Here is a 25,100-nt window from a genome sequence, read left to right on the forward strand (position 1 = left end):
AGATGTAAATGATACATTAGTACTCGCAAGCTACTTTGATTCAATTTAAAAAAAAACTCGAATTCGGTTAGATCATTATCGAGTCGAGCTCGAGCTCGAGTAGCTCGACTTATCGATTGAGTCGAATTCGAATATTCTTATATCCGATTCGAGTAGCTCGCGAGCCTAATCGAGTTTTTATATTTAAATATATTTTTATTATTTTAATTAATAAAATATTTCGAATTCAAATTCGAGTTCGAGTATGAATAATCAAACTCTTATCGAGTATACGAATCGAGCTTATTTTTATATATTAATCGAACTTAATCGAACGAGCTCGAATAACTTGAATTCGATCATAAATTAAGTTTGAACTTAAAAAATAAAACTCGATCGAACTCGAATCGAGTATCGAACCCCTAATTGTGAGTCAAATTCGAGTTCGAGCTCGAACTTTTTACTATTCGATTTAACTCGATTCGATTACACCTCTATCCGTAACCATCCTTGCATGGGGTCCACGTGCCTCCGCCCCTGCTTGACTAGTTGCCTGAGCTTTTCTTTGCAACATGATGTAAAACCTCCTACCTGCAAATGGCGCGCTACTTTAAGCCGATGGACTTGTACTATTTGAAGGAAAAAACAAAAAAAAAGAAGTATAACTCTCTTTAAAATATGTAAGATCAGCGTAATGTGACTACTTGTAACATAAATTATGAACATTAAACCTTGCTTATAATAAATTTGTTTCTACTATTTTCAACCAAACCAACTGTTCATTACTTGAGTAAATAATTTACTCAAAAGTTATTTTACATTATCGACAGAAGAATTTGTTTCTATTGGTTGACAAAAAATGAACTACGCCCATTGATACCGTTATCATAAAAATAACTAAAATCAAAATTGGATTTGAAATATTGGAAAAGAGTTTGGTATATTTTTCTCCACCAAAGGATTGATTTCACGACAGCTTTTGCCTTAAATTAAGGGTTAATCTACTGTTATTGTTGCTGTCAAAAAAAAAAGTTTGACTTAAAAAGAATATGTTTAAAAAGTATGATAAAAAAAATAAGATTAAAAATTTTAACTGTTTAACATTATTGTAAAAAATATTATAAGTAATTAAAATATCTAAAAAATTTATAAAATGATAAAATATTAAATGTATAAAATAATATAATATTTTTCTATTTCAAAAATACAGTTTCATCGTAAAAATATTTTTAAATAAATTTTTTATTTAAGTTGTAAAATCAAATTTTAAATTAAAAAGTATATTTTTATTATTTAAATTAAAATTTAATAAAATAATTTTTAAACGTAAAAGTTATTTTCAACGATACTAAACTAAATCTAAATTGATTTTCCGACAGGATATTCTTCCCAATGTTCTGTTTTTTATAGGCACAGCGCACAGCATGTCAACTGTGGTTGGTGTGTTACATCATTAGGCGGGCAGAGGGGGCCATTAGCCAATAGCAATAGCTTAGTATTAGTCCACCAGCACTGTGCACAAATGCTGAATTTGCAAAATGTAGATTAGAAGGCAGCTTTGACTAGCATTTGCGAGGACTAGGAAAATCGGTTATTATGAGATTAAAAATAACGGCAAAATAAAATTAATTATTATAAAGAGGAGATTAATTATTGTTATAATAAGATTAAAATTAATAATGAGATATAAATTTAGATATAAAAATAGTAATATCAGTAAGGTAAAATATAGTAAATATAAAAACTAATTATTAAGGATATTTGAATAAAATTGGTAGATAATAAATCTTATAGTATATTGGATATTTACAAATTTAATAAATAATTAAAAATTAATAAAATTATTTGTTACCAATTTATAATTTTGTTAAAAATAAATAAATAATATATATATATATTAAATTTAACAACATAATATTTTGAAAAAAAAAATTAATATACTTATACATTTTAAAATAAAATTAATTAATATTTACTTACTTTATTATTTATATAGTTATTTATTTTATTTTTCATTCATTACTTTATTTAATTATAAAATTGATTATTTATTTATGTATTTAGTATTTTAGCAAATTAAATATTAATTAATTTATTAAATAGTTTTATAAATGATATGTTAAATAATTAAAATAAACTAATTTGAAATTTTTAAATAAAAAGAAAAATAAAAAAAGACAACTAAATAAATAACAACAAATGTCAAATCAATCTATAATTGAAGTCTAAGTGCATATGTATTGGTACATGCATTATTAATTCAAAGGCAAAAAAAAAAAAAAAAGTTGGGCAATATGGGAAATGAAAGGTGTGATACGATAGAAACTTTATACTAGATGAGGATAAACTAGTGGGAAATTGAGACTTCGATGTAGTTGAAAACTATTTTATGGCATTGGATTGGTGTGCCAAATAAGATTTCAATTCAGTTTAGAATTCCAACCGCACCCCACTGATGCTGCAATTGGATCCAAATAAACATAAAAGGAAAGGGACAATTGCCCCAACAATCACTTTTCGACACTTGCATTTATTAAACTTAAAACCTTTTACACAATGTTTAGGTAAAATTTATCCTCTTCTTATTTGTGAAGTATTTCGTATATGATTTTTTTATTATAACCTTAAGATTATTTGATTATATCAAAAAACTATGTAGAGATTTACATTTATAAATATGAGCTTTATATAAAATTTTGATAAACTCCACATAATTCAAAATTATGATTAATTTATTATACTATATAGATGATACACTCTACTTATTTAATACAAACAATAGAGGTACTCTTAAACTTACTGTCTAATACTTTCATTCTTGAGGAATGCTAACGAATATTGACATATCAACAATCATTCAAGACTCGAGCATATAAAAGGTCTACATCACCTAAGTTTTTTTAGAAACTTGTCGCCTCACTTTTGCCAATGAGTGGCATTAATGGATTGTGAAGATTGGACTTGTACATGAAGTGGTTGGGATGTTGGGTTTGAGGGTCTAGCAATAATGGTGTGGACCAACAATAAGGTTAAGGTCACATTTGGAGATAAAACTCTCATTAGGTTTTGATAATATTCTAACGATTGTGCAATCTATGCATTTAATGACAGTGGATTACTGAAGAATGGAAAAATTAGGTCATACCTTAGATTCCATGAAAGAAGGTTTGGTGATAGGATCTGTAGGGGATTGGTAGCATGGCTACTACATTAAAGATAGTTGCGGGTTGAATGGTTGCACTTATGGTTGGTGTTGCTCTTTTAGAAGAGTGAAGGTGAGACATGACTATCATTCCTATATATTGCATCAATTGTTGATGGTGTTGCAGAGCATATAAGAGTGAGAAGTCTAATTTCTTTATCTGAAGTGCATTCACATTGGAAGAAGTTGGAATTAATTAAGAGCCAAGATAATGAAATATATGAGGAGTTGACCATCCAATCATAAGTAGACCGAAAATATTTCAATGAATGTGATGAGTTCAGTAAGTTTGCCATGAAAAAAAACTATGAAAACTTAGTAATCTGTCCACAACTACCTTGATGCCATCATCAGAGATGGTTAAGCCAAAAAGTCACAGAGTTATAAAAGCATAAACCTCTACATGATGTGACCCATCACATTATAAAATTATGTTATCAGCTCAAAATAGTATATTACCAATAACCATTACAAACTCAGTGAAATTGATGGCACAAATCGTTAAACTTCCTATTCACTAGCCCTATAGTAAACAAAAAATGTTATATCTGGATAGTTTGCCAATTGAATTACATTCATATACAAAGTATCATTGATGTTGAGATGGATGGACATTACAGTTTTAGTTTTATTACTGGGTTACTTAGATTGAGATTAGATAATTGGGTACAAATGCAATAAGATTTAATTAAAGAGCTTAAACAGTTTCGAGGTGATTATGTGACTTTGCATAGATCCAATGGAACGTCTTAAGGAATTGTTACAAACCTTATCGTGTTTTGACACTGTTACCTCATATGATAAGTAGATGACTTTACCTGATATGAGTTATTTGATTGCCTCTCAATATAATGTCGTGTTAGTCCACATCAGTTTGAAATATTGCCTGACATATTTTTCTATTAGGTCTATATCACATGCACCATTGGAGTACAGAGTAATTACGATTAGATTTGTTAATGATTGTCACTTTATGCAAGTAGTGTTAATTAGTATTATCATTTACTGTTTATATTTATCAATTTTATTTTATGCAGGTGTTAATGACATTATATAAATAAATTTACTATTGTATTGAGGTGTTAATGAAACAATTCTCATCAATACCTCCTATTGTATGCAATTGGCATAGAATTCTATATAATTGTGCTCGAGGGTGGGAGATTCCATATGTATCCTGCATTGAAGATTTCAAGTCATTATTTAGCACAAATTCTGACATGGCCACCCAAGAAACAATACACATTGATTGATTAATTTCTGCAATAATTATTAACATTTTATATGAATGTTTATGGTTTATATATTTGTTTATGCTTTATATATTGAACATGTTATCTAATGGGATGTGTCATATTGAATAGGTTATCTAATGGATATTTTATAAATATAAACTAAATATAAACATTTAACTAAATATAAAATCAATAACTACATAAAGTATTAGTACATATTAATAAATACATCAATTCCTATCCCTCGGTCTTTTGACTTAAAGATAAACACGTGGTGGACAAGTGGGCTTTCCTGTCTATGTAGAACTCTTTGACTAGATTTTTACTGTCATCTCTGCAGTGAAAGAATAGTCGAGCAAAGATGATACTGTGGTCATTGCTAGTGGTGGTGAGGATGACGCAGGCATTAGCAAGCTAAGATGTGTTGATGTCGATTTAAATAGGAATGGAGTAGGCTCGAAAGTGTTGGTGTTGATGGAACTAGGGATCTAAGCGATCTAAATGCATGAACTAATGATGCAAAAGTTGATACCGGTCTAGACTAACTGTTGTTGCCTATTGCAATAGATGACTTGGACAATAAGACATGTACTTTGATAATTGCATCCCTCCATACGTCAATACTCTTATCAAATTCACAAATCAATACATGCCCAATGAAAGATAAATAGTCGAACTCTATTATAAAATATTAATAAGGCTATCAGTATAGATATCATATAATTAAAATTAACAAAGTAATAAAAAACCATAAAATGATTAAATTTATAACTTATTAAATCACTAATAGGTATAGTAATTATCAACTGATGCTAGAATCTGGATCGACGCTCTGGATTTTGAATTTGATAGTATAAAATTGGTGCAAACCAGGCATCATAATTGGATGAACACTTTGCCTATCTCTAAAATCTTTGGTCTTGACGCTCAACCAACATAACTTGCATATCCTATTTATCCCTATACTAGTGTAAGAACTAACATGCAACATTGTACTAATTGGATGATGCTACTCGATTAGCATGGAATAGGGCCAACGGTGTCAAAAGAATAATCTATACAAATTTGAACTATTATAGAACACTCTCTGGATAATATAGCTCTACAATTGCCATGCACTTGATGCATCTAATAAAAAAAATAATGTTGTGTAATGGATGTGCCTCATTTCGATCGATATATGGTTCTCAGCACATGTCATATACTGTCAACCCATCTAGGTACTCTCACAAGGCTTGCTGATATCAGCATAAGTATAAGCCTCTCATTTTTGAGCACGCTGTAGATTGTTTGAGTATGTCAATATGGCTAATGGGCTCAATGATGAAAAATGCTTGTAAATTCACGTTTACATGAAAATACATAAGTAATATTTAATTAGATAATCACATATATAAGTAATAATAAATAAATCAAATAATTATAATATATTTTTGACTAATTACAAATACATACTTGAAGAAATGTTAGATATTTGGAGATCTAATACACGTTTACTATACTCGTAATGCCAAGTTACTTATACAACTAAGTAAGGTAAGCTATCCCTCAAGCAAATCTATCTATGGCAGTGAGGTCGATGAGTAAGGGTAAGTACACTACCAATACTCTCATCGTGATCTTGTTACTCAATAGCATACACCCTAACAAATAGACTAAATAAAAAAGCTTAAGATGCATAAATAACCGCCTCATCACCTAATGCATTAGTGACATGCCCAAAGGTATCCTCCAATCACTAAAGTCAAACAACAAATCTTTTAGCCTGCATAATCTCTATTCTAGCCTCATCCATAAAAACTCCAACTAACCTCATCAGTACTGTATTCATCTTATTGATTGTCCAATAATTCACTAAACCATGGTCCCAATAATCAATATGTGTAAAAAGATAAACACATCGTCCAGCGTGATGATCATTTCTCCAAACACTGTATAAAAAGTGTTCATCTCTAGTTATGACCTTACAACAAAAGTCAATACTATCGTGTTAGTGATGGTACAATAAATGCAGTCAATGAGTAACAAAAATCCCAACTACACAACATTGGCTCGAATACACGTTCGTGCATCGTCTAAATGTCATTACTATAACTTCGGCCCATAGTTAAGCAATTTTAATAATGTATCTCACTCCTATAACAACAACAACAACAATAAGATCAACAACATAAATAATAACATCAACAATAATAACAATCAATCAAAGCACTCTAAATACATAAACTAACACAATTCGTATTATATGATTCAAATGATTACCAAGCCATTCCATATTTATAATGCAACATGATATCCAAAATTGAAAAGATTCGATGTATTAATTGGAGCTCCAAGAAATGATTCTACCTGCTTAAGTGTGGTAGGTGCAGCAACCTCCTTATAATGTGTGGACGGCTCAACTGAGGGATGTCATCTACTGTACAATCCTTCTACTCACTACACCCTACTTGGCATATCTTCTCGAAGGCAATTATATACTTTCGACTAGAACTAGGATTAATTCTGATACCTTTACCTTTGCTAAGAATACATCCACCTCGTGTATGAGCCATCTTTGAAAAAAAAAAAACAACTCATTAATCTTACATAATATATTTAACAAGCCCTAAACTTGAAAGAAAAATCATTATTGATAATTTAATATTAATCAGTACTATTATTAATTCACTTGAAATGATAAAAACATTAAACTTAAAACTAGAAATAAATTACTTTGAATTCAAAAAAAAATTTTACGAGTAATATTTTAAATGAAAAATGACTTAAAACCAAAACAAATTTTCTTCCTCATTAAAAACATGTAAGCTCTTGAGTTTAGTTACGAACAATCCTCATTGGATAAGGGATCAATCTTTTTTATACAAAAAATAACTTGATTTTAAAAAAGCCACAAGAGATTGATCCCTTCTAAAAAATCTATTGCTAAGAGCCTTAAAGGCTTCTCGAAAATGCATTTTTGAGAGCTTTTTCGGCTTTTCAAAAATAGATTGCTGAAAAGTCTTTATAGCTCTCAAAAATTCATTTCTGATAAGCCTTTAAGGCTTTTTACCAATCTATTTTCGAAAAGCTCAAATTTTACATTATCAAAATCTTAAATCATAACCTATTTTTGCATGTATTCACTACAGAGGAATAAGTCTTTATGATTTTTTTTCATGTTTAGTAGCATTTATAAACGCCGCTAAATAATTAGCAGTATTTGCCAAAAATGTTGTTAAGAGCATCGGCTAAATCTGTATCATATAAACATCGATAAATTGAATCTTTTTTATATTTCTTTCAATAAATACTACTATAATTAAATAAAAAATATTAAAAGAAATAAATTTAAATTTAAATTTATAAACTGAATATTATAAAATATTGAAATATTTAAATACATAATTTATTTTAATATATATGTAACAAAACATTTAATACAATAATATTAAAATTGTTTCAGTACATTGAAAAAGGCCATTGTTTCAATTCGATTATTTCCTTTGTAAAAGTTCTTCCCACTTCGAATGATCCAATCAAAATTGTTGGCTTGATTGCCTAAAGAGTAAGAGAAAAAAAAGAACAAAAAGTTACCTTAAAATGCGAAAGGAAAAATAAATCGTAAAAGTATGTACCAAACTTGATATTTAATTGTATTAAAAGAAATAAAAAATAGCAGAAAGACTACCCAACTTGATGAGATGATGGATATCCCAAAAAAATCCAACTCAAGAGATTTAGTAGCCCCTGAATTAATGTTGAAAGTATACTTCCGCACCTAGAATTATGTGAGATAAATTATAAGATAATTATAAAGCAAATGAAACAAGTAAAGAATTTCTAGTGCATAAAATATGTATTCATCTTTCCAATGTTTCAACATCCTGGTGTGTCAACTCTGTATCTTACCTAATAAACATAACAAAATTAAGCTCTCAAAAATAAAATCTAAGATATAAATGATGAAAAAGAAAATTCCTAATAACTATAATAAAAGGAAAATTTTGACATATTATGGGAATTTAATATATTAACTTTAGCCTTCACTTGTAAATCAATAAACCATGAAAGAAATAAGAATCATCACTTAAAAAATCATTTTGTGCAAACTGTCAAATTTAGTGAAAATTAAAACTAGTTGACTTTAAGACATGTAAATAGTTCTAGGTTTTTTTTTTTGTTTGTTTAATTTTCATAGATAATGGAACCATGACATTATTGAACGATCAAAGATAGCAATCTATAAATACTAGGCTCTATGTTGCAATTCAAGTCTACATTCTAAAACGCCTAAAAGTTACAAGCTAAAAGAATAAAACTCCACTTCAAATGAAAAACTAGTTGTCATTTATGTACCGTACCAAACATAAGTTAATTTCATAGGATCAAACACATAGTAGAAAATTTGCATAAAAGTACTCTATACTATACAAGAAAACTTTAATTAATAACATGGAATGAATGGTCAAGATGTTATAAATCACAAATGATGAGATTTACATTCAAATATTGGGAAACAAAATGGGTAAAGAACAACACCTACCAGAGTCTCAAGTCTAATCATTCTAAAATCATTCTCCATCACTTTCTCATCTTCAACAAATGCTACATCACCAACCTTTTGAAAGCATAAAGAAAAAAAAAAAGGAATGACAACCTACATTGCTTTTCCAATTGGCATGCTTCACATACATCATCACATTGATGAACTTGTGCCATTCATGCAAGTTCAACAATAGTTCAGGCTTTTGCAGATGTCTTAAAGAATGATACAAAAATGACAGATCAACAGAACTAGCATATGCATAAAAAAATAATTGAATTCCAATTTACAATAAAGCTGCTATAATTCATCAATACACAAAGCCAATAGTATCATATTAAAAAATTAATTCTTCTCAAGTAATTGAATTAACCAACATTTAACAGTTTCTAGTCAATTTTAGACACAAAATAAAAACATTAGCAATTATAACTTTTGTACCTGAAGTAGTTTCAACAGTCATATCATCACATGGCTTTGGCCCCAATGAAGTTTATGTTACCAATTTTGATTTTTGAAATGTAAATCCTACCAAACACTTTCAAATGGCTTCATCACAAATCATATGGTGTTTACAACCATTATCTATCAACCAATTCACATTGTGTTTACTATTGTTGTTGGCATAACATGTTGCAAAAATGGATATACATTTCAATTCATATGATTCATTGATTCTTATAACAAATCTTTTTAATGAGATATAATAAAATAATATTGCCATTTCTAGCTAATGCATATAACATTATAATTAGACTAGATCAATTGGGTATGATACATTTTATCCAATACCATATTTGTCACTTTTTTCAATTCATTAATAAATAAATAAATTAATAACTTCATACAAACAAAATTACATAATCATTTTGTTACAAAGTTTAAAAGAAAATCAATTCAGTAATTATACTTTAAGGTAACTTTGTTGCCCTATTTCAGCTTATCGCCCAACAACCATGAAAACAAACAAGCTAAAAATACTTAGAGTTTTTTAATTGTAATAAAATAATCCAAAAGTAATCAAGAAAATCCAAAAAATAAGAAATTAAGCAATGCATTATCCATAGAAATAGATATTAAATAGAAAATCAAGCTAAGAATTTTGAAAAGAAATATTCTCAAATAGAATAAAAAAACTTTAAAAACTTGTCTCCATCGACATTTCTTTAGGTAGAATAAAGATGATTTCAACAATTTAAGTTAAATTGAATAATGAATTAAGGGAAAAAAAATGTTACCATAACTAGTTTAAATATCTCAAGAAATGATCCAACTGCTTACCCTAAAATAAGCATCTAAACAAAATTATTCAAATAAATGAAGCATTTTTTGTGAAATTATTAAGAAAATTCAATTTCTTTAAAGAATTTGAATATATAAACAAAGAACCCTAGATCTGATGCTTTAAATAAAATATGAAAGAGAAACAGAGAAACCTCTTAGTAGGAGAGTCCGATGGGGAAAAAAATTCACCAAAATGGATTTATGAAATGGTTATCGTTCGAAATGGGTTTCAGAAATGACTCAAGCATGAAATGGGTTAATCAAAAAAAAAAAATTGAAGGAAAAACTTATGGAAAAGAAAAAGAAAGAAAGGAACTGAAAAAGGGTGAAATTTTGGTGTTTCAAACTAGAAAATTAAAAAGAAATGGGGAAAAACTTGATAGCTCTCAGCAAAAATAGAGGTCGATTCCAAAATTTTAAAGATTAATTAGAGGCATTTGATAATACAAATGGCACTAACTCTTGTAAAATAGAGACGTTTCTTACAAAAAAAAAATCGCTATTTGACACAAATGATACGTTTAGATTTTTGTTTTAACTACTAAAAATTTTATTTTCTAAATTTTAATAATTTTTTATAGTCATTTTGCAGTGTTTGATATATAAACATCACTGAATTTTACATGGTAATGGCGTTTAAAGCTCAAAAAATTTGCTAATAAATGAAAAAAGTTAAAATTTAAAAATAATAAATTTTTATAATAATTTAATAGCATTTTATTGCATAATCACCTCTAAATTTTAAAGTTTAGTGGCTTTTTTAGCTGCGAATGCGATTAAATTTTAAAGTTAAGTGGTGTTTTTACTTAAAACATTGCTGAATGTTTATTTAATAGCATTTAAACAAATAAAAAACCATTAAATTTATAAAAGCATGACAGTTAACAGCTTGTTTAAAAATGTAACTAAAAATGCCATCAAGTCTCCAATTTTTTTGTAGTGATTTAAACCAAATTAAAATAATTAATTTTGAAATCTTATGTTTATTCAATAGAAGACTTAAAAAATAAGTGATTTTGGAGTTTTTGAATGAATTTAGGGGTTAATTTTGGATTAAGAGTGAAGAGAGAAAAAGAGATAATTGTTATAGGGTATAAAGGGAAAATGGGTTGTTAAGAGATGAGATTTATTTAGTAAAAATAATAATTTTAATTTTGAATTTGATGTGTATTTAGTAATGAGATGTAAAGACTGATATCTGGGTGTATTTGGAATTCTTCTTTCGAAGACTAGGAAAATACATTAATCATAAAGCGAAATGCTAGGGGCAATCAACTCCAACAATCACTTTTCGACACTAGCAAGCACAAATAGTCATTTCTGATCTCTTATTAAACTTAAACCTTTTACACGATATTTAGGTAAACTTCATCCTTTTTTTATTTGCAAAGCATTTCATTTATAATTTTTTTATTATAATTTTAAAATTATTCAATTACAATAAAAATATTATGTAAAAATCTATATTTACAAATCTGAACTTTATATAAAATTTTGATAAATTTCTCATAATTTAAAATTAAGATTAATTTATTATACTATAATTATAGAGGACACGGTCCTTTATTTGATAAAATAATACAAGTAATCTTAAACTTATTGCTAATATTTTCATTTTCGAGGAATGCCAGTGACAAATTGATATATCAACAACCGTTCAAGACTCGAGCATATAAAAGTCTATGTCACCTCACTGTTTTCTTTATAAACTTGTCAAATAAAGTTTCATTAATTTTGCTTTTTTTTTTTTTTTTAAATAGTAAACTTTACTTTGTTGGTTTGCTAGGTTGGAAATTCAAGACGTTTCCTAGTTAAATTTATATATCTCACAACTTAGGGTTGGTAGCTTAATCCAAGCTCGACGGGTTTTGATTTGATCCGACTTTATAGGATTAATTTTAAAAAAAATTGGGTTTTGGGTCGGGTATTAGTAACAAAAAAAAAAAATCATGATCGAGTTTAGGTTTTAGACAAATCCGATTCAACTCGATATTTTAATAAAATTTATTTTTAATTATTTTTTAAAATTTTTATTTATATATAATTATATAATTATATTTAAAAAATAATATTTTATATTTTAAAAAATAATATTTTATTAATTTCGATCGGATCGGATTCAGGTTTTAGAATTATAAAGTTGGATCGAGTTCGGAGCAAGCAAAAACCTGTCCCGACCTGATCCGTTGTCAACTCTATACAAACTTTCAATAAAAATTAAAAATGAAATATCCTACATATAAATTTTCTTTCTTTTTTATTGTTGAAAAAGAATTTTTTTTAAAATGGAATAAGACACTGAATAAGTTAGGTTATTGATTTATTCTAAAACCCAAATTTGCTTGGCTTGTTTAAGAAGAAATAGCCTATCTTAGGTAATGAGTTCTTGAAATTTGCTTTTTTTGTCATGTCCGCAAACAACTGCAATGCCTGTCTATCAAGAAGAAATACTAAATACTAAACCCACACACTTGCTTTTACTTTAAAAAATAGTTAATTAAGGGATGTTTCTTCTAAAAGTTGATTTGAAGATCTTATAAGTAATAGATTGTAATTAATAAAATTCTAAAATATATGTATATATATATATATATCTATCTATCTATCTAAATTCAATTCACTTGTAAAAATATTTGATTTTTTATCCAAATAATTTTTTTTAAATAAAATTGAAAGAGTATAAAATTTATAAAAAAAAAGTGTTTTTGTCCCTTTATACTTAGCAAAAATTCAGGGACCCCAGCAAAATAAAATTAAGAAAATTTTTGAAAAAATGACCAGAAAAAAAAAAGGAGAAAATGAGTTTATAGTTTGAAGGCTTGTTGCAAAGAAGTTTAGAGAGAAAATTTTTTTTTGCTTAATTTTTGTGGTAAATGATCAATTTTTAGCTGTTTCTTCATTGGTATAGTAATTGTAAGAGTTAAATATGAAAATAACTTTTGTATTATGCATTTTTTTGTTAGTTTAATATTTTAAAAAATAAAATTAATAATTTAATATTTAAATTTTTATTTGTCATCTAATTTGATATCTCAAACTAATGAGATTAGAATTTTACTTTTAAAATAGTTAATTAGGAGATATTTCTTCAATCTCTAGAAGTTGATTTGAAAATCCCATAAGTAATAGATTGTGATTAATCAAAATTTTAAAATATATATTTAAATTCAGTTCATTTGTAAAAATATTTGATTTTTTTATCTAAATAATATTTTTTAAATAAAAAAGAAAAGCATAAAATTAAAAAAAAAAAAGCACTTTGGTCTCTTTAAACTCAACAAAAATTCACCAACCCAGAATAAAATTAAGAAAATATTTGAAAAAATGACCAAAAAAGAAAAAAGAAAGAGAGAAGATGAGTTTATAGTTTAAAGGATTGTTGCAAAGAAATTTAGAGAGAAAATCAACATTTATTTTTTACTTTTTTTTTTGTGAAGGATAAATTTTTAGCTGTTTCTTGATTAGTTTAGTAATTATAAAATTAAATATAAAAATAGTCTCTATACTATTATTGTTTATCAATTTAACATTTTAAAAAATAAAATTATCAATTTGATATTTGAACTTTAATTTCTTTATTTATTTTGGTAACTTGAATAAATGTTATTAGTCAATTTGCTAACGTATTATGAATATTTAATAAGATGTCGACATGTGTCAAAAGCAATTAACAGTACATCATCAATTATCATGTCAGCATTAAAAGAATTTTTTTTTAATTTAAAATTTTTTTAAATGTTTAAAATTTTTTCCAAAAAATTGAAATATTTTATAAATTTATAAAAAAATTTAAAAAAATGAAATATTTTTTGAAATTGTAAAATTTAAAAATTTATGAAGACTTAAAAATGTTCAAAAAAATCTCAAAATTTTAATGAAAAATCTAAAAAATTCAAACAAATTCAAAACAATTAAAAAAAAACTAAAATTTTAATAAAAATTAAATTTTCTTAAAATTCAAAAAAAGATTCATAAAAACTTAAAAATTGAAAATAAAAAATCTAAAAATTTTAAAAAAGATTTGAAAATAAAAAAAATCTAAAAATTTATTAAAAAATTCATCACAATTTTTAAAAAATTCTAAAAGTAAAAAGATTTCAAATATATCAAATATTCTAAAATTTTAAAAAAATGAAAAATAAAATAACAAAACTTATAAATTTAATAAAAATAAAAATTTTCAAAAAAAATGAAAAATTCATAAAATATATATAAAAAAATTAAAATTTTAAGATTAAAAAATGAAAAATTTTCATAATTTGAAAAAGAAAAAATTTGTTTACAAATTGTTTAAAATTTTTAGATTTTTTCAAAAAATTTTAGACTTTTTTTTATGTTCAATTTTTTAAGTTTTTGTGAATTTTTTTAGAATTTTAAGAGTTTATGTGGATTTTTATTAAAATTTTGAGTTTTTTTTTAAATTTTTTGAGTTTTCATAAAATTTTTTTAAAAAATTAGATTTTTTTTAATACTGTCATGAAATTAATAATATAGTGCTTAATATTTATATATATATATATCAATATTTTATTGAATATTTATGTCACACCAATAAATGATTGATGGCATTAGTCTTAAATATTAAAATAAATGTCAAAATTAAAATTAAAGTATCAAATTAAAAATTTTATTTTTTAAATATCAAATTAATAAAAAAATATATAATAAAGAGTCATTTTTATATTTAGTCCTAATAACTAGCAACCAAGGGCTCATTTAGATCGTCAGTTACTGCCAATGCAGCATGATTAGAGTGCTCAATTGCGTCGAAAGCTTATTTGGATAACAAGTTCCAGTGTGATTAAGCTTCAGCCATCACACTGAAGCTTCAGTGAGCTATCAGAGCTTAAAGGGTCTGGTGAGATTTACGCCCTCAATTGTAGCTCTTTGTTTCCATTTCAGCTCACGTTTCAATATTTTTTTACTCTTTTACCCTTGGCATTATTAAGCTATAACAAAAATATCCTGATGGCTAACATTTGTTTTTTTTCTTTTTTATTTTTATTTAAAAATATTCAAATAATCTTACATAAATAAATATAATTACATAATAATTTTATTAATTTATTATAATAAATAAATTTTATTATTATATAATAAATAAATAAAATTCTTATTAATTTTATAAATTTAAATAATTAAAATTTTTTGTTAATATAATTTTTATTTTAATATCTTTAATAGTCATTTTTCTCTTTTTATTACAATTTACTTCACTGTCACTATTATTTTTACATCTAAATACATATCTTACAATTAATTTTAATCTCACTGTTATAATATTTAATTTTATCGCTATAATAATTAATCTCACTTTTATTATTATTTTCAATCTCATTAAAATCAATCTCATCGTCCATCCAAATAAATCATATATAATAATAATTGTAAAAGAAAATGTTTTGTAAGAAGGTGTCATTGAGAACTTAGTATCAATCTATCAGGCAACAAATAAAAAAACCTTGAGAAGATTAAATAGTAACTTGTTATTGAGAGTTACCGATCTTAGATTCAAAATGTGGGTTGACATGGCTTTCTAACAACTCGGGTGTTAAAAAGCAATTGATAATTCAACTGTGTCCTTCATCACATCCAATGGAAAAGATAGAAATACGAGAAAAAAAATAGTCAAATAGTAATTCTATTAGAAAATAAGAAGTCAAAATATTATTTTTGGTGAGATAAAATATTCTACTATAATAATGTAAAAAAATTATTTTTTGGGTGGTATAATTAGGGGTATAAATGATACATTAGTACTCGCAAGTTATTCGAGTTCGATTCAAATAAAACTCGAATTTGGTTCGATTATTATCGAGTCGAACTCGAGCTTGAGTAGCTTGACTTATTGATCGAGTCGAGTTCGAGTATTCTTATATCCAACTCGAATAGCTCGTGAGCCTAATCGAGCTTTTATATTTAAATTTTTTATTATTTTAATCAATAAAATATCTCGAATTCGAGTTCGAGCATAAATAATCTAGTTTTTGTCTAGTATAAGAATCGAATTTATTTTAACATATTAATTGAGCTTAATCGAGCGAGTTTGAGTAGCTCAATTTTGATCACGAATCGAGTTCGAGCTAAAAAAAAAAAATTCAATTGAGTGCGAATTCAAGTCGAGTATCGAGCCTCGAGTTAGGAGCTGAGCTCGAGTTTCTCACTGTATCGACTCGATTCAACTCGATTACACCTCTAGATATGACCTATGCCATCCCTATTGGACCTTCCTAGCTAGGGCCTCTTATCCTTCATTCTTAGGTTAAATGCATAATTTGACCTCTCAACTTTTTTTTTAATTTTTTTAATTAAACATATAAATTAAGATAATATAAACATAAAAATTTTTAGAAAATTCAAAATAAAATTAAAGCTATTAAATGACCAATAAGACTTTTATTGTAAAAAAAAATAGAAAGAAATAATCATACTTAAAAGTTTAAAAAAACTAAAATTAAAACAATTAACAGTATTTTTTGAGTAATAATTCAAAAAAATTAAAGATTAAATAAATTTATAATTTTAATTTTGAAATTTGAATTGTTGATTATGAAAAAAATAAACACATAACATCATTTGATACTATTTATATATAAAAAATTATCATATATACATAAACTTATTTGGGTTTTTTAAGTTAATATATTGAAATTATTTTATATATATATATTAAATATTTCTAGCCTATTAATATGTTTATATAATCATTAAATAATAAACAGTAAATATGCAAAATTATTTATAATTAATTAATTTTTTATTTAAAATTTCATTTTTTGAATTAATGATCAAATTAATTAAATTAATTTATAAAATGTAAAAATATTGATATTTAAATATAATTAATTTGGTTATAATAAACTATTTTTAAATCAATTATATAATCAAATTAGTTAATTATATAACATATTGTATTTACCTATGACATTTCACGTCAAAAATATAATCTATTTACATAGAAAATTTTTTTTGCTAAAAATTCTAATTTTTATATATTTATAAAAGATGAGATGAGATATGTCATTATAATAATGTAAAAAAAAAAACTTGGGGTGCAATGGACCCTACCATCCCCTGTCCCTCCTAGCTAGGCCCCTGTTCTCCATTCTTAGGCTAAATTACACTCCTGCTACATTATATTTTTCGGTTGTCTAAAATACTTTGATAACAATAATTTATCACATGAATTCTACATGTGAATGATTTTTTTGGTGAAATATTTTTAAAATATTTTTTATATTTTTATTAGTGTTAAAAAAAGAGTAAGATTTTTTTTTCCTTGTTAAATTTACGATTAATTTAATATAATTAACTCTCTCAGATTTTTAATAATATACAACATTACTCTTTAAATTTTGTGTTCCTCAAGCATTGTCCTTCATTAACCCCCCCAATATTTGTACTCAAGCAGACGAAAGAAATTTTTACCATGAAGTAAAAGAGATCTCATCATGATGGTCGCCACTGTTTCTCTTTATATACTGCCAACTTTTCATAGAAAATTTGTTTCCATTGGCTTTTTGTGCACAGATTGCAATATTTGAGTATGTTTGATATATAATTATTTTTTTATTTTTAAAAGTTTAACAATGGTAGCCTTATTCGTTGATTTTAAAACGTTAAAAATAATCATAAATTTACAAGGGAAATGTTGATGTAGATTAACTTTCGAAATTGCCCTCTCGTATCCCTTTGAATATGGGTCGTTACATCCGGGGCCTACATTGGGCTACGAGTTTTGAATAAGGACTTGATATAGCTGGGCCAATTTTGGGCAAAAGGTCCACTGAATGTGTAATCGGTCCAAAATGACGTGTCATTTGTTGCATTCACGGTATTGGGAGAGAGCGTGTTGTCCACAAGTTCTCACCCACTTTCGATTCCAAGTTCGCCTTAAGTTCCCACCCACCTTTGATAACGCCGACAGCATCTGCCATCCAAAGGCAGATAGATAGGGGGACAGAGACACCAGAGCAGTATTCTCAAATTCGGACTCATTCAATGGCGTCCACCATGAGTACATACGATGCTGGCTTCTGCCGCAACATATCATTGACTGTGGGGCCGAGGCGGAGACGAATCCCTGGTTTTGGTGTTGCTACCGTTAATGCAAGGCCTAGGCGCTCAGCAACTGTGGTGGTCAGGGCAGAGGGTCAAACCATAAACCCAGAAATAAGGAAGACGGAAGAGAAGGTGGTCGACTCTATTGTGGTTACTGAGCTTTCCAAGCCCCTTACTGCTTATTGCAGGTTGGTTCTCTCTCTCTCTCTCTCTCTCTCTCTCTCTTTTTCAAGTACATACTATTTCTTATCATAATAATTGATTTCATATGTGATTGAATTTCAGTATATTAAGTAGTGATTAATTATAAACTGAAGGTGTATTTATTTGGTTTTGTTTTGTTTAAACATAGATGCTGGAGGTCAAAGACTTTCCCTCTTTGCGACGGAAGCCATGTAAAGCACAACAAAGCTACAGGGGACAATGTTGGGCCTTTGCTCTTGAAGAAACAGTAACAATTTATAATTGGTGTTTCCATCATGGTTTGGTCCCCCATGTTAATTTTGATTTTTGAGTACTAAAAGGTTAAAAAAAACCTTTTAAGTTTTCATTTAGGGTTTGTGTGGCTAGTCTTTTGTTTGGGTTGAGCTCTCTGGTTTCATGTTGCCTGGTGTTTCCTCAATTATGTTGTCATATTAGTACTATTATTATTATTATTATTAGATATTCCGTCAGCTGCAAGAAACACTGCTGTTGTTTAAACCTTGTTGCATGCCCAGACATGTAACAAAATGAAAAGAAACAGTAGATTTATAATGCCTAGAAATGTATATCAAGTTATTGTCGTCGATTTTTAACCCACTTGGTTGCCTGGTATTTGAATATATATATCTTTTATATGTATAATTACAAGAGAAAGGGATGTGAGATAGAGAGTATATATATCTGTTACAGAGAAGAAGGGAAAGAGATAGATATAATGATCCATATCTTTTAGCCATAGTACATAACATATAAACTAACCATTTTGCCTTGTTTTATTTATGAGTTTAGATTATATATTCTACAACATTTAGAAGTTAGGTAGATATTTATTACAGTATAGATATTTATCTACCTTTATTTGTATTTGGTGAGTTATACCTTTTTTATCTTTTGGATTAAAAGAAATTGGTAAAGTTATTTTTGATTTATTTTATTATTCTCATCTTGGAGTGATAAAAGAAAGTGGGTAATCTAGAATTTTTATTTTAGATAGTTTTTTTTTAAAAGTTCGATTGCTTGAGTCTTTGGTTCTGGATTGTTTTCATTATAAAATTTTTTCACAAAAATCATTATTTGTTATAGTAGTGATATATAAAATTTTTGAATTTGATGAAATTTTATTTAATAATTTTTTTGCTTTTTTCATCATAGTAAATTTAATTTGTAAACTATATAAACTTGTTTTATTAAATTGTATAATAGTAATTTTTAAATTTTTATTTGGTGTTAATAAATTTGATCCATAAAAAACTTTTTTGATCTCTTAGATTCACTAAGAAATAATTTTATGATGGAAACAATTTAAAATTAAACCACCCGGAGAGCTCGGAACTGAAACCGTGTCAGTTGTCAGAATCTTGGCCGTACTACCTGCCGCTGTGTGTATAAATGGTATCAGAGTTATGTGTGTATAAATGGTATCAGGCCTAACAACTTGCCAAGATAGTGAGAAGAAAAGTATGTTTCTAAAAGATTTGATTATTGAAAAATTGAAAAAAGAAAAGCCAAAAGAGAATCTTACTTTCATGGATCTATCCACTCTTAGCAACTTTAGTTCTCAACCTTTTTCCTTCAGATCTTCTTTTAGTTTATCCTCTCTTCCATCTCCTGTACTTAAAAAATCCTCTTCTTCTAAGCTTAAGTTCTTATATGAAGTAGATTATATTTCAGAAGAAAAGAAAACCCAACAAACAGTCTTATCCCTTGTAAATCCCTATACAGCTTTTTCAAACTCCTCTCATTCTCTTACTAGATTTTTAAAAACTCTTTTAAAACCCAAATATTCAACTCCAAAAGAATATGTTCAAGCCACAAACTTTGATCAATGTATTCTTCCAGCAGGACCCCAAGAGCACTTTGTTACTCTTCAGATCCCAGAAGAATTTTCTCACAAGTGGTCAGAACAAGGATACACTCACATCCACTTTGGTGTTATCAGAATCGTTTTAACCTTTCATGGTAGAAATGGAATTTCTGTCTGTACCAGAATGGTCTTATTGGACACCAGATTTAAAGATTACAAGCATGCAGTTCTTGAAATCGTCGAGACGACCCTCAATGCAGGAACTGTCTTTTTCATAGTCTTCTCAAATTACAATATGTCTCTTCATGATCTAACCCTGTTAGATGTTTTAAAAGTTCAAGTCCAGATCGTAGGCACAGAAATGAAAGGCCTCCAGGCAACCTTTCACTACCAGATGGCATACAGAGTTTAAGATCATGCCATTAATTTGCCTCTTTCACACTTCAGTGATGCAGTCTTTGTTAAAATGGAAATAGCAGACAGAACTCCCAAACATGTTCATATTTCAAAGCAGATTTCCAATGAAGAACTTGTCACCCTTTTCCCAAAGACGTGGACGACAAGTTATTAAAAGATTTGGAAACAAGATGAGCCAATTGAACACTTTGATCCAACCTACAAGACAAATCAGGATGGTACTGTCACAATTGAATTTGATCATAGCAAAGGAAAAGATGTTCCTCCTCCAATAATCTTTTCAACACAATTTATGATGCAAAGATGCCATGTTGATCTCCTTGATGTTTCAGTCACACACTTTCAGTCCAATGGAAATCCCGTGTATGCATATAAATCTCCAACAGGACATTGCTATTGGGACATAAATTGTCAATGCAAAGAATGCCAGATCGATGCAGATAAAAGCTTCCTAGATGATGATGATGATGATATTCCAAAGAAGCAAAAGAAGAAAAAGTCTTCTCAGCAAAAGCTCAAAGAAAGATATGAAAATGGAGACCCTGAAGTTGATCTCTTTGGTGAACCCTCAGGAAAGTTTGACTACTATGTCATCTATCCTAAGAAAGACAAACCACCCTCTCAAACCTACTCAACTCAACCCACACACAAACCAAATTCCTCTCAAGATTCCACCCAACCTTTACCACAAATCTCCATGATGCAACCAACCTATCCCAATTCAACCTTCCCTCATTTTGAAGAATTTCATAAAGACTAATACAAACACATTTCAAAAATCCTCACTCCCACTGACAGAGATGAATATGGAAATCAAAAAAGTGTTTCTCGTGCTGAAGCAGTTTTAAACTGGCAAACTGAAAATTCTCTCCAGTAAAATTTTTACTTGCACAGAATTGAACATAAGTTGGACCAAGTCAGTCAACACTTTGATCAGAGCGTTGTCAATCTCCAAAATATTATTCTTGAAATTCAGTCAAGGATAATCATACTTGATCAAGAACTCAGATACATGGCTGAAAACAACACTGGTATGACTTATGCTTTCACTGAACGAGAGAAAGAAATGAAGAGCCTAAAGATTCAACTTGCAGACCTTCAAAACCAGTTTCGTCAGAAACACCAACAACAAGAAGCAGCTTCGAGTTACAACATCTTCACACCATATCATACTGGTATGCATGATACTCCTTACTAAGCCTATACTCCTCCCACATTTCAACCATACAATCTTCCAACCTCACCTCCAAAACCTTTTTTCACACCTTTTCAGTATAAACCTCTCCCAACATCTATTCTAACATCTTCACAACCAACACAATACTTCATTCCTCTTTCAGAACAACCAGACCAACCCCTTTTCGGTACAACTGAAAAATAGATTCACAGATTTAGAGAAAAACAACTAGTTGATCCAAAACCCAAAAGAGTAGCAGAACAACCACTTTCTCAACCTTCAAAACCACACCCAAGCTCAAGATCCATAACTTTTCAACCACATCTCTTGTAACAAAAACTTTCCTTTATAAAAATATGTTTGGCTAAAAACCTCTCTTCTCTTTTGGTGATTTCATCTTTCTTTTTTCATAGTTACATCTTTTTAGCTTTCTCTTTCTCTTTAATCTATTCAAAAGTTTACAGTGATACAAGTTGAGTATGCTCTGCAGTTGTCATATTATTATGGATCCTCTGTAACAGAAACTCTTGTTAATCTGTTAAACAGATCATTGATCCCTTTTTCTCAGCTAAAGAAAACTCATACCGTCTCAAGATCATACTAATAATAAGTTACTATAATGAAAGACATATTTTCATAAAAGTCAGGCCCCCAGTTCGACGTTAAGCCAAGAAGGCGCCAGAGTCTTGAACACTGGTTAGAATACTTTGGTTATATGTCTGAGCTATGAAAAGCTTATCGTTGGTATTATCTTGTCAAGTTTGATCGATCTTCACGCTGTTGTCATAGTACCAGATAGTATTGTCAGGACTCTACCACTCGGAGAGCTCGAAACTGAAGTCATGTCAGTTGCCAGAGCCTTGGTCGTACTATCTGTCGCTGTGTGTATAAATGCTATCAGATGATGATCTTGAATCAATTTTCTCCCTTGATGATGAGCAGAATAAAAGATCCCTGTTTATGATTAAACAGTTTGATGATGATGAGTATGCAGATTCAGATTACTCAGAATACTCAGATGATTTCACAGATGATCAATGTTATGAGTATATGTCAGTTCAAGAACTCCAAAAAATTCAAACCATTCAACCTTCAAAATTACCCCTAGCTCCAGTTCAGATTTTCACTCACAAACATTCCCCTCCTATAACAGTCACAGTTTTCTTTGATACTGGTGCAGCCCAAACCATAGCAAATCCTTTTGTCTTACCCAAACACTTTTGGATAAAACAGAAAACTTTTTTTAAAATCGCTGATGAAAATGTATTTTTTACAGACTTTATCAGCAACCCTGTTACCCTTCAAATCCTTTCAGGCTGTCGAATAACTCAAAAGATTTTAGGATCTCCACTTCCCCAGAAAGACCTTGTTATTGGTTTCGATATAATAATCAGTATACCAGGTTTAAAGCTTAGTGGAAATGGTATCAAGTTTGAAAGTTATTTCAGACCTTGGAAAAACCTTTCCAACCTCTTTACCCTTACCCTTCAACCAGATGTTTTTCAAGATTTCAAACATAAGTTCATTCACTTTTCATGTGCAGAAACTCACTCAGATTTTTTTCAGAAATGTGATCACCCACTTTGGCAAAACCCTGAATTTTTCATTTCCCTTCCCTTCAAGAAAGATGAAAATGCCAATCTTACAAAAGCTAGTCATTCAGGCATGAACTCAGATCATTTCAAGCAAGCAATCCAAGAATATTCTCTTCTCCAGGTTCAAGGATTAATTGAACCAACCTCCTCTCCATGGGCGTGTGAAGCGTTTTATGTCAATAAACGTTCAGAACAAGTTCGTGAAAAACTCATATTGGTAATCAACTACAAGCCTCTTAACATTTTTCTTGCAGATGATAAGTTCCCTTTTTCAGACAGAAAAACTTTGTTCGCAAATTTAGCAAATGCAAAAGTCTTCTCAAAGTTTGATCTCAAGGCAAGATTTTAGCAACTAGGTATACATCCACAGGACAGATACAAAACGGCGTTTTGCATTTTTCAACACCACTTCCAGTGGACCGTAATGCCTTTTGGTTTAAAAGTTGCTCCTTCACTGTTTCAAAAAGTCATGACCAAGATATTTGCTCCAATTCTTGATAATACCTTGATTTACATCGATGATATCTTACTGTTCTCTCCTAATGATACATCTCATGCACAGTTATTGGATAAGTTTCAGCGTATAGTTCAACAGTATGAGATAATGCTTTCAGAGAAAAAGATGCTAATTGGTGCTACAGAAATTGATTTTTTAGGCATGCATCTCAAAGATGGTCAGTATATTGCTCAACCTCATATTGCTCAGTCACTTACAGATTTTTTTGATGCAAATTTCTCAAAGAAGCAGATCCAGCAATTTCTCGGTATAATCAATTACATGAATGAATTTTTTCCAGATATTGTCCAGCTCACATATCCACTCAGACAAATGCTAAAAAAAGAACTTCTCATGTGGTCTCAGATTCAGACAAAAGCAGTACAAGCTTTGAAGATAAAAGCAAAGTCACTTTTCACTTTAAAGATTTCTTCAGATGGAAAAAGAATATTACAGACAGATGCTAGTGAACAGTTCTGGTCAGCAATTCTTCTTGAAGAAAAAGATGGAACTAGACATATCTGTGGTTACAAAAGCGAAAAATTTAAAGATTCGAAACTCCATTATCACTCTACACTAAAAGAGATTTTAGCTGTAAAGTATGGTATCCAAAGATTTGAATTTCACCTCATTGGATTTCACTTTCTCGTGGAATTAGATATGTTAGCCTTTGATCAGATGCTCAATTTCAAAAAGAAGAAATGTCAAATGCACAGTTACTCAGGCTATCACAATGGTTCTCACAGTACTCTTTCACCACCAGGCATATAAAAGAAAAAGACAACCTCATCCCAGACATGCTCACAAGACCTCCTTCGAAACCTCCTTCAAACACTTTTCAGGTTATTCCAGTCATTTTCATGATGAACCCAACACCTTCTTCTTCACAAGCCTCTTCTTCAACCAACCCTTTTTTTCCCTCTTCTCAAAAACCTCACCTTGATGATGAATTTGATCTACCTGATGAATTCCTTAACCTTTCAGTAGAAAATCTTCCTCCAGAGTTACCTAGACTTCTTGTCACTCAAACCCTTGACCAAAAAGCCTCACACTTTTTACTCAAATATCAGTCCAAAACACTCAGAAAGTTTGGAGACACCTCTTTTCAATCTTTTGGTATA

The 25,100-nt window shown here is 28.6% G+C and overlaps 1 protein-coding gene across 1 annotated transcript; it reads left to right on the top strand.

Annotated features, from left to right (window-relative positions):
* The first annotated feature begins 18,098 nt into the window (after window positions 1-18,098).
* LOC111290249 (CDGSH iron-sulfur domain-containing protein NEET-like) lies at window positions 18,099-19,052 on the top strand. The gene is made up of 2 exons (XM_022881577.2): window positions 18,099-18,474; window positions 18,639-19,052. The coding sequence occupies exons 1-2, from the start codon at window positions 18,227-18,229 to the stop codon at window positions 18,739-18,741; spliced, it is 351 nt and encodes a 116-aa protein (XP_022737312.2). The 5' UTR covers window positions 18,099-18,226; the 3' UTR covers window positions 18,742-19,052.
* The last annotated feature ends 6,048 nt before the right edge of the window (window positions 19,053-25,100 follow it).

Source organism: Durio zibethinus, chromosome 11, assembly GCF_047325235.1.
Source record: "Durio zibethinus cultivar Kanyao isolate XHJ-2024 chromosome 11, ASM4732523v1, whole genome shotgun sequence".
NCBI classification, from domain to species: domain Eukaryota; kingdom Viridiplantae; phylum Streptophyta; class Magnoliopsida; order Malvales; family Malvaceae; genus Durio; species Durio zibethinus.

Bases quoted from the DNA above. Each gene is read 5' to 3' on its own strand.
- LOC111290249 (XM_022881577.2), top strand. From the start codon at position 18,227: ATGGCGTCCACCATGAGTACATACGATGCTGGCTTCTGCCGCAACATA. The intron at 18,475-18,638 runs GTTGGTTCTCTC...GTTTAAACATAG, and splicing joins CCCCTTACTGCTTATTGCAG to ATGCTGGAGGTCAAAGACTT.